At 35.5% G+C, this 12,033-nt stretch overlaps 1 protein-coding gene across 1 annotated transcript in view; it reads right to left on the bottom strand.

Annotated features, from left to right (window-relative positions):
• Nucleotides 1–12,033, bottom strand: part of LOC124795120 (protein GPR107) — a 174,789-nt gene that overhangs the window by 73,319 nt on the left and 89,437 nt on the right. Inside the window, exon 7 of the mRNA XM_047258983.1 lies at nt 821–954. Within this exon, the coding sequence (XP_047114939.1) occupies nt 821–954 (134 nt within the window). The remainder of the gene's footprint in view (nt 1–820; nt 955–12,033) is intronic.

Raw genomic sequence — 12,033 nt, 5'->3', positions numbered from 1 at the left:
CTACAATCTCTTGCTGCTGAAGACAGCAGCACAGCAATTATTGTTGATGAGACATCATTTCTGTAAAATATGATTTTTTTTTAAGCATTTAATATTGGACACTCAACCACCTATCGCCATAAAATATTATGTTATTTTGTACGCAATATGCGGTGATTATTTATCAAGTTGTACATATAGTATCAGTGATTTAAATTAAGAATGTTTTGTTCAGTTATGTCTTCACCAATAATCTATTTAGCACTTACACCCCATCTACATTAACCCATACACATAAATCTGATTGTGTGTGGCAAATGAATAAACAATGTTAAATAAGGAAACAAAATATTTCCAAGTTAGTTTTTAGCAAATACACATACAAATACTTCCATTTGTTTTTACTACTGGAAAGGTCTGTTCTGAGTCCCATACAGGATCATCAGAACACGTCACATCATTAGCAGATTATCTCCATTCTTTTTAACAAGTTCACTTTCTTTCATTCTTCTATTTTAATGATCTGGCTGCACAAACAGATTCTCTTCTGCCAAATTCCAATGCATACAAATTGTCTGACAACAGTTTACAATACATTTGAAACTAAAGACATGTTCATTTGCACTTGCATCTCTTTGCACCCAAAGAGAAAATAGTTCTTGTTAAGCAGTTCTTTAAATAATCGCTAGGAAGCAATTCAAATTATCCAAAATACATATATCCCTTTGCCACCATCTCCAGCTTTATGGGACATAATGTCAAACAGAGCACAAACAAAACTATTCATTCCAGCAATTTAGTTTAGTAGCAGATTTTTTCCTGTCTTTCTTTTTGAACTTACTTGCTTTTCCTCAAAATGAAAACCCAAAAGCATCCAGACAAGAAAAACAATAAAGCCATCGTGAAATATAATGCTGGAAGTGGCATTTCTCCTGCTGATAAGTAGTTACCATCATTATTTTCCTCTATGGATATCTACAACACACAAAAACACACCAGTCATTAATAAAAGATATATATAAGGTACTGTCTTTTTATTCACAAAAATTAAAATGTGAAATCAATGAAGGATTAGGGGAAGGCATACAGAACAAAGATAGAAAATTATAACTTTGTCGAATTTCAATACCTTTACTATAATTTAATTTTCACACATTCCACATGTGCCTACCATAATTTGTGATAATTAACTCTGTGATTAAGATATATTTGATTACATAATTAATGCCTCTTGCTTTCTTTCCTATGGTACAACGTCTAAACTTTCTTTATTCTGCATTCATGTAGTCTGTACTTTAATACAGGGTAACTTTATTCTATTGCATTTTGTAACCTGTAAATTAATTTATTCTGTCGTCGAGTAACAGTCTGTGTCCTCATAGTGGAAAAAAGGAGAAAATAACAATAATAATTCACTGAGCCTTTCCCAGTGGACTAGAGGTAGAAATCGTTCTCAGGCAAAACATCAGATGTTGTGAAATCTCCACAACACTTCATTGTTACAACTGACATACTCAGCTGAGATGAACACACTGCTCAAGTGTGTCCACAACCCTGAGCTGTGTCTACAACCTCCTGTTTATAGCAGTCTAAGTGGGAAGCACACAAGCATGAAGGCATCAAATTTGGTGGCCAATAGCAAAAAATTCTTGTTCACAACTGAGAAGGACCACTACACCACATGTTGGATGATGAATCAAGGATCGGTATATGATCTAAGACTGTCATTTCTCCTATGATTAGATTAGATTAGATTAATACTAGTTCCATGGATCATGAATACGATATTTCGTAATGATGTAGAACGAGTCAAATTTTCTAATACATGACATAATTAAGTTAATTTAACAACATAATTAAGTTAATATAACAACTTTTTATTTTTTTGTTTTTTTTTAATTTTTTTTACAATTTTTTTGTTTGTTTTTTTTTTCTTTTTTTCTTAATTTATATCTAAAAATTACTCTGTGGAGTAGAAGGAGTTGTCACTCAGAAATTCTTTTAATTTCTTCTTAAATACTTGTTGGTTATCTGTCAGACTTTTGATACTATTTGGTAAGTGACCAAAGACTTTAGTGGCAGTATAATTCACCCCTTTCTGTGCCAAAGTTAGATTTAATCTTGAATAGTGAAGATCAATCTTTCTCCTAGTATTGTAGTTATGCACACTGCTATTACTTTTGAATTGGGTTTGGTTGTTAATAACAAATTTCATAAGAGAGTATATATACTGAGAAGCTAATATGAACATCCCTAGATCCTTAAACAAATGTCTGCAGGATGATCTTGGGTGGACTCCAGCTATTATTCTGATTACACGCTTTTGTGCAATAAATACTTTATTCCTCAGTGATGAATTACCCAAAATATGATGCCATATGCAAGCAATGAGTGAAAATAGGCATAGTAAGCTAATTTACTAAGATGTTTATCACCGAAATTTGCAATATGACCCTTATTGCATAAGTAGCTGAACTCAAATGTTTCAGCAGATAATCAATGTGTTTCTTCCAATTTAATCTCTCATCAATGGACACACCTAAAAATTTTGAATATTCTACCTTAGCTATATGCTTCTGATTAAGGTCTATATTTATTAATGGCGTCATACCATTTACTGTACGGAACTGTATATAATGTGTCTTATCAAAATTCAGTGAGAGTCCGTTTACAAGGAACCACTTAGTAATTTTCTGAAAGACATTATTGACAATTTCATCAGTTAATCCTTGTTTGTCAGGTGTGATTACTATACTTTTATCATCAGCAAAGAGAACTAACTTTGCCTCTTCATGAATATAGAATGGCAAGTCATTAATATATATTAAGAACAACAAAGGACCCAAGACCGACCCTTGTGGAAACCCATTCTTGATAGTTCCCCAGTTCGAGGAATGTGCTGATCTTTGCATGTTACGAGAACTACTTATTTCAACTTTCTGCACTCTTCCAGTTAGGTACGAATTAAACCATTTGTGCACTGTCCCACTTATGCCACAATACTTGAGCTTGTCTAGCAGAATTTCATGATTTACACAATCAAAAGCCTTTGAGAGATCACAAAAAATCCCAATGGGTGGTGTTCGGTTGTTCAGATCATTCAAAATTTGATTGGTGAAAGCATATATGGCATTTTCTGTTGAAAAACCTTTCTGGAAACCGAACTGACATTTTGTTAGTACTTCATTTTTACAGATATGTGAAGCTACTCTTGAATACATTACTTCCTCAAAAATTTTTGATAAAGCTGTTAGAAGGGAGATTGGACGGTATATGTTGACATCAGATCACTGCCACCAAGCCACTGCAGCTATCTCTTTTGGAAGCTGTTTGCCAAAATACATGTGTCTGTGCTAGCTTGCATCCATCTTCACCAATGTTACCCGAACAGTTAATTCATCATCAAAGCATCATCCCTTGGCTGACCACTAGTTTCCCCCTTTAGTCGCTGTGAGTTTAATACTACCAATGCTGGTCCCATGCTGTACTAACAAGAGAACCTTCCCATCGCACCCCCCTCAGATTTAGTTGTAAGTTGGCACAGTGGCTAGGCCTTGAGAAACTGAACACAGATCAATCGAGAAAACAGGAAGAAGTTGTGTGGAACTATGAAAAAATAAGCAAAAAACTGAGTAGTCCATGCGAAGATAGGCAACATCAAGGACAATCTGAGGTCAGGAGTGCCGTGGTCCCGTGGTTAGCGTGAGCAGCTGCAGAACGAGAAGTCCCTGGTTCAAGTCTCCCCTCGAGCGAAAAGTTTTTCTTTATTTTCGCAAAGTTATGATCTGTCCATTCGTTCATTGACGTCTCTGTTCACTGTAATAAGTTTAGTGTCTGTGTTTTGCGACCGCACCACAAAACTGTGCGATTAGTAGACGAAAGGACGTGCCTCTCCAATGGGAACCGAAAACATTTGATCGCAAGGTCATAGGTCAATCGATTCCGCCACAGGAATATGTTGTCGACCCACCTAACTTGTACACTTGGCGAATGGGTAAAAAGATTCTTCTACGTTGACCGATTTGGGTTTTCTTGTGGATGTGATAATTACTCCCCAAAAAGTGATGAAAACATAAGAGTTTGTCACATAAACTGCAACAAATGAATCCAATAGTTTCACAGTCGCGCACTTTTTCCTGTGCTCTGTCAAAACACGTTTTTAACGTTTTCAAATTTTTTCGTGTGTAGACCGTCAAATCCTGCATATGTGCAAGCAAATCTGAACATGTCCTGGAATTTTGGAGAGCGAAGTTGATTATGTGTGAGTGCCTGAACTTTGATAATTGTCTGAAAATAAAAAATTAAACTTTTCGCTCGAAGGAAGATTTGAACCTAGGACCTCTCGTTCCGCAGCTCCTCACGCTAACCACGGGACCACGGGCACTCCTGGGTCCACTGTATCCTTGATGTTGTTTATCTTGCACATGGACTACGCAGTTTGTATATTTTGCTTATTTTTTCATAGTTCCACACAACTTCTTCCTGTTTTCTCGATTGATCTGTGTTCAGTTTTTCAAGGCCTATCCACTGCGGCAACTTATAACTAAAACTGAGGGGGGTGCGATGGGGAGGTTCCCTTGTAAGATGGAAATCATTATCTATTTTTACAAGATTTGTTGAGCTGTGAATTTTGACTGCTTCTTTTATTGCATTGTCCCAGTTTTTTAAAATAATTTATCTTGCACCTTCACTGGATGGTGGCCATTTTTACTTGTAGGCACGCGACGATTTTTCAGTTTGGAGACATTAACGAAAATTTGAATATCTCTGCACTGGGTTAAGTTACAACATTGCAATTGACATGTTTGTTTTTAGAAATGTGTCCTCTACAACATTGTCTGTTACATAAAATACCCTAAATTCAAAAATAACCAGTCAAAATAACCTCCAAAGTTTGGTATCCAAATTTTCAAAAATCCTCTTTTTAGGCCCAGAAATAACAAACAAGGAGTGATTTAAGAGAGTCTACTATTTTTTTCTTTAGTCTGATATCATACACTACTAGCCTCAAACACAGCAAGAACACTTATAAATGTTTCCTTAATTTTTTATGAATTTTTGAAATTTAATAATTTTCATTTTTTATTATGTTTGGGGTTAGTTATCTCAAGTGGGACTAAATATAAAACTATGATTTTTGCACAGTTTGTACACCTATATGATAGAAATGTACTGTAAAAATTTCAACATTGATATCTGACTGTGAACAAAGATATGAATTTTTGAAAATGAGGCAATAATTCACATTACTCTACAACTGATCTTATGGCTGTTGCCTATTTAAATGGTTTATTGTTTCATTGTAATAAAATTTAATTGTGACATATGTTTAGTTAACATTATCACCCAATATTCATTTAGTTTATTTATTTTTAATAATGCAATATTAAACAATAGGAGCTTTTCCTTTTGTTCTATGGTAATAAAAATGCCCATTTATGTTTAGGTTTATTGTCGATAAAGAAGTACATTATTGCTGGTTGTGGCATTGTTGTAGTCAGTCTGTTCTGAAACCTCTGTTGGAGCTGATTACATACTTCATCAAGAGTTTAGAAAGTGTTATGTGCTTTGTTCTGTGTATAATTTGTAATTAATTTTGAGAGACTAACTGGAATGCAATAACATGGATGAACAGTGTGCTCTGTTGGACAGATAGCAAGTGAAGTGTGCCACAAAACAGGTTCCGGTTCAGTTTCAAAAAACTTGAAAAATGTCAATGACTTTGATGAAGTTAGACAAACTTTGTTTAAATTTCGATTAAGTTCTTCTGCAACATCAGTGTGTGCAAGGGCGTACCCAGGATCTGAACTGGGGGGGGGGGTCATACTAGTCTCAGGAAACAAGGAATCGAGACAACATACAGCACTTATTCAATAAAACAGTAAACTAGTGAAAAACTGCTTTCAATAAACATTTTAAATATAAGAACAATAACATAGCGAGGTGCCCGTTTAGACTGCGGGCTGAGCTGAGCGATGCACAACAGTGCTGCATGGTAGCTCCAAGTTTTGTTTCGTGCGATCGTTGGATGCAATTTCTTGCAATGGACATCGAAAGTCCCATATGTACGTAAACATCTCGTGTTGCGGGATCAGAACAACAAACACTGCCACGACAGAGGTCTGGTATGCCAAGCTTGGAATGAACTGTATAAGTACAAAAAATTAAAATAAATAACTACCAAAACTACTACAGACAAGAAACGCATAAACTTAGGTATATTATCATATTTGAGTTACGTACAAATTTTTTCATTTTAATAAAGAAATGATAGCCCCAGTAGTTACAGTATTCAATAAACGATTCATGAGGTAAATTTGCAATAATGACAATTGACAGGTTTTAAACACCTCTCCTCCGCTCCTCATCCTTCTTGAAGCTCCACTGTTTGCTTCTGAAAGCATGCTTCAAGGCGCTGTTTTCGATTATGTCCTGGTAAAAACTCAACTGAAGGGAGATTTTGGGTCTACCTTTATCGATTAATATGTTGTGAAAGAAGGAGATGCACTGAATAACAATGTCTTCGTGTTCTAAAGGAGTTTCTTTTCTTTGGGAGAATATGCAACTTGCTCGCCAAAAATCTGAACGTGCGTTCCACTAGCACTCTAGCCGCTGATAATTTTTTGGTAAATAATCTTTCTTCGTCACTTAGTAACAATCCAGAAAATGGACTCATTAAATTATGCAAGTGAACAAGGGCTTCAGGCAGCCCTAATGCGGCTTTTACTGAAGTGCCCGGTAGTTTTTTCGGTGATGGCCAGTTTTGTGGAACGCTCTAAAAATTATTTTATAAATCACTTGCACTAAATGTCTCACCATCTACTGCTTGTCATAACCTGCACGTCAACTGCTATTTATCTAAAGTCAGCTGTAACAAAAAAATTAATAGTTTAGGAGCAGAAAAGCATTTTACATTTAAATATGGTAGGAGAAATGATGTCTCGCCATCTACCGCTTGTCATAACCTGCACGTCAACTGCTATTTATCTAAAGTCAGCTGTAACAAAAAAATTTATAGTTTAGGAGCAGAAAAGCATTTTGCATTTAAATATGGTAGGAGAAACGATGTTGTTCGTTAGAAACGTCACATAGTCATGATCCATTACTGCCTACAAGTGAATACGCTGTTCCTTGGTGACGTAACATGCCTGCGAATAGCAGAGCGGATTGCTTATCACTTAAATTTATTATTTCTATAAACTTCCCTGCCGGCAGTAACGTGCCGGGGGGGGGGGGGGGTCCAGAAGGGGGGGGGGGTCCAGAAGGGGGGGCGTGGACCGACAGCTGCCCCCCCCCTCCCGCCGCCGCCCCTCGCTGGGTACGCCCATGAGTGTGTGAGTATAGTGAGAAGAAATATAGTCTGAAGTACAACCACATTTTTGGAAGAAAGTGCTGTGATCCACTTAAAGTTCATAAAAAGCCTATTACTAAAGGTTAGAGGGAAATAAAACTTGAACATTTGTCCTTGTTATGTGAGAGTGAAACAGCTTCGCAAGTGAAACGTAATATGATTCCTGGAAATTTACTAGGCCCAAATAGTTACTCAAAAATATTTGTTGCGAATCCGGAACCAGAATCATGTAACCTTGTTAATGACATTTATATTCCTAATGAGGAAGCTGTTAGCATAATGGGTTTTGCTTGTTTTAAGTTAGACATATCTCTTACTTTAAAAATAATAAAATTAAGTAGCAGAAAAATAAAAGCAGCTATTGAAAATAAGGTACAACAAATTTCAAACAAAATTAGAAAAGACTTGGAGTCATGCTTTAATAATACAGATACCAATATTATTTCTTAAGAAGAAGAAAACCTACCACCACCACCATCTGACACTGAATATTTGAGCTTAATATAGAAATTAAAAATTAAATGTTCAGTGACATCTAAAGAGGAAAAAGTTAAAATTTTAAGTCCGCTCCCTGACTCACGGTCAAGAGAAAAAAATAGTTCATGAATTCAACATTCCTCATTGTTTGGTTAAACGGACCCAAAAAGTGTGAAAGAACAAGGCATTTTTCCAGTTTTAAGAAAGAAGAAAGGAGTAGGTATAAGTGAGGAAACAATTAAAAAGATCCAACAGGTTTTTGAAGATAATGGAAACAGTATCATGTGCCCAGGTCGCAAAGATAACAAATGAGTTGTTATAAATGGAGTTAAAGTAACAAAGCAAAAATGACTAGTGCTGTCAAATTTAAATGAACCTTATGTAGTTTTCAAAAATTCTCATCCTGAATACAAAATTGGAAGGTCAAAATTTTGTGACCTCCACCCTAAGTGGTGTATTTTGGCTGGAACCTCAGGGACACACTCCGTATGTGTTTGTCTATATCATAAAAATGTCAAACTGATTATTGTGGGTGCAAAATGCAGTGATCTTAACTACAAAGAGTTACTAGATTTAATGGTCTCTGACACTAACAGTTATGACTGCATGATGAGTCGGTGTAATAAATGCCCTGGTAAGAAAACCATTATTGAATTGTTTCACGAATATGATGAGGAAATGCCAGACAGTATTACCTTCAAACAGTGGGTCATAACTGACAGGGCAGAAATGATAACAGTGGTTAAATCTCAGGAAGAGTACTTGGAATCTTTAATTGATAACTTACAACAACTCAAAAGTCACCACTATGTTTCTAAAATCAAAAGTAAGTTTTTGAAGGACAAAAAAGCACAACTTCATGAAACTGAATGCATAGTGCGAGCTGATTTTGCAGAAAATTTTACATTTGTGATTCAGGATGCAATACAGTGCATCCATTCATTCTCTACTTTAAAAATGAGAAAGATGAAGTTAGCAGTTCTTCAATTTGCATTCTAAGCAACTACTTGGAGCACAACAGTTTGACTGTACATGTGTTTCAAAAGTATGTAATAAATTACATAAAAGAAAATTTTCCAAAGTTCGAGAAGCTGATATACTTTTAATATGGAAGTGGTAGTCAGTATAAGAACAAAAAGAATTTTTCAAATCTGTGCAACCACAAAGTATACCTTTGGTTGGAATCTGAATGGTACTTTTTTGCATACTGCCATGCTGATGGAGTAGGAGGTACAATAAAACGTGAAGTAAAGCCAGCCTGCAAAGACCAACCACAGACCAAATTCTACAGTACAGGACACGTATGTCTTTTGCAAGGATAATATTAAATGCATTACCTATTTTCTGATCAAGAAAGAAGAAGTGGTTCTGCTTATGACAACAACACTTTAAACCAGATTTGAAAACTGTATAACAGTAAAAGGAACAAGGCATTTCCACAAATTCCTTGGCATTGCAGAAAACTTAGTTCAATGCTATGTAACATCAGAAACCAAAATTTGTGAGGATCATTGTCAGTAAAATTACATCTCTGTCTTTAATGTTGAATGACATAGTGCCATGTGTGCATGATGGAGAGTGGTGGCTTGCAGAGATTGAGAGAATAAGTTTGGAAAACAATGATGTTTTTGTGCATTTTTACCACCCTGCTGGCCCAAGAACATCATTCAAGAAATCTACTAGTGACAAAGTTTGGATACCAACGAAAAATGTTTTACAGAAACATTCAGTGCTTGAATTTACCACAGCAGCTGGGAGGTCTTATTCTATATCACAGAAGCTGTCTGAAGAAATAAGCGTTCTTGTCATTCACCACCAGATTTAGGAACAGTCGGATCTCGGAGGATGTTAATTGAAAATATTTATTTTAAGTATGTCAAAATAATATAAATGTTAATTTCAGTGATGTTTCCACTTTTTGTGCATAATTCAGTACCTTACTTAAATAATAACTGATTACATCCCGCCAATATCACACATGAATAGGCAACAGCTGTAAGATCAGTTGTAGAGTAATGTGAATTACCTCCTCATTTTAAAAAATTCATATCTTTGTTCACAGTCAGATATCACTGTTGAAATTTTTACAGTACATTGCTATCATATAGGTGTACAAACTATGCAAAAATCATATTTTTATATTAAGTCCCACCTGAGATAATTATCCCCAAACTTTACAAAAAATGAAAATTTGCAAATTTCAAAAATTCATAAAAAATTAAGGAAACATTTGTAAGTGTTCTTGCTCTATATGAGGCTAGTAGTGTATGATATCTAACTATAGGAAAAAAAATAGACTCTCATAAATCACTCCTTGTTTGTAATTTTTGGGCCTAAAAAGTGGATTTTTGAAAATTTGGATACCAAACTTTGAAGGTCATTTTGACTGGTTATTTTGAATTTAGGGTATTTTTTGTAATAGACAATGTTGTAGAGAACACTTTTCTAAAAACAATCAAGTCAATTGCAACATTGTAACTTCACCCAGTGCAGAGATATTCATATTTTTGCTAATGTCTCTAAACTGAAACATCGTCACACACTTACAAATGAAAATGGCCATCCTTCTGTAAAGGTCCAAGATAAATTATTTTAAAAACTGTTTTGAACTTCTCAATTAAAGAATAATCACATATTAAAAAAATTAAAATATTTAAAAATGGTCAAGCAACCAACTTAATTTTTATAGGACCACTTCATTTGGATTTGGTGCGATAAGTTCGTCTGATGTATGACTCCCCGCCGCCACATGGAACCATACATGCCAAACTTTGCAAGCTAAGAATGTTCTTGATTAAGCCTGGAGGAGCTTCGAATATTGTAGCTCTAGAAGATGCATTTAACTTTATGTTCCTACAGTAATCTTCCAATTTTTAAAGACATACACTGCCGTGATATGGAAAGTGGCAATCTTCTCCAATTTCTTCTTTCTTCTAGCTCCTCACATTGTCTAATATGCACAACAAATCTCTCAACCATAGGAATATAGTACAGGTGGCAAACCTCATTGGATAAAGCTGTCTGAATCCAAAATGGCTTGTGCTCTGTGGATCAACTTCTTAAGCATGCCACTTCGACGCCACAGATTGAGAAAGCTCGTGGCCTGTAAGTATAAGTCTACATGTGTTGGCTTACAATAAGCAGCAAGGTCCAAGGTAACATCCTACACTTTCCACACCTTTCTCCCATCTCCAACATACATGTGTTATTAAAATGAAGAAAATTAAGATACTGTAGAAGTACTTCCAGTGATAAAAAGCCGCAGGTCAAATTACAGATATGCCATCCACATATCACCAAAAGTACATATGTCGACTCTCCTCAAAATAATCCATAAAAAGATTAACCTCAGTGGATGACAAGAGACTACCCAATATGACACTCTCAGTCTGTTCACAGTATTGATAACTGAATAAAAAACAGGGCAAAGTGAGCATGTACTTAAACACAAACATCTACTAATGAGAGCAGGTTGTGAGTCATGCTTGGAAAGCTCATACAACAGAGCATGTTCCCAAGAAAGACAAAGATTACAGGTTTGGGTCTCAGTCAGGCACACTGTTTTAATCTGCCAGGTAATTTCAAATCAGTACAGAGTGCAGGGTGAAAATTCATTCTGAAAATTTTTTTTGTAGTTTTATTTTTAAATTACAGCATATTAACAATATTTTAGTACATACTGCAGTCTGGGCTTACTGCTCTTTCTGCACCATCTTAGTGCAGCTTGTGATCACACATTTTTTCAAAACTTGTGATCACATGTGTTTATTTTTATGTGTGCAAATTTTAATAACCTTCATAGAAGTGTTCCCGAAGATAAAGCCATGGAAGATGACCATAAGAGAAAGAAAATGACCTTAGAAACGAAATGAAAATAACATTGAATAAGGCGAACATAGTGTGAGTGTTGGTGATTTCCCCCACATACGATCACTCTACGTCTATTATTTGCACTATCCTCAAGAAGAAGGATAAGATTAATGAGACAGACTTGATAAATATGTATGCAGCATATTTTGTCATATGTGTCAGATAACTGACAACTAACTCATGTTCAGACTAAGAAGTAAAGATGACAATGAAAGGTGTTCATATTGGTGAACCTTTCCCCCGCTGCTCACAAACGGCTGGTGACGACACACTAAATCGTCATCACTCTTTATGCAAAATATCGCTTGTTAAGCGAGTCATTTTTTTACAATCTGTTGTGCTCGTTATGCGAATTG

Source organism: Schistocerca piceifrons, chromosome 1 (genome assembly GCF_021461385.2).
Source record: "Schistocerca piceifrons isolate TAMUIC-IGC-003096 chromosome 1, iqSchPice1.1, whole genome shotgun sequence".
Classification (NCBI taxonomy): Eukaryota; Metazoa; Arthropoda; class Insecta; order Orthoptera; family Acrididae; genus Schistocerca; species Schistocerca piceifrons.
This window is presented reverse-complemented; position numbering and strand designations above follow the sequence as displayed.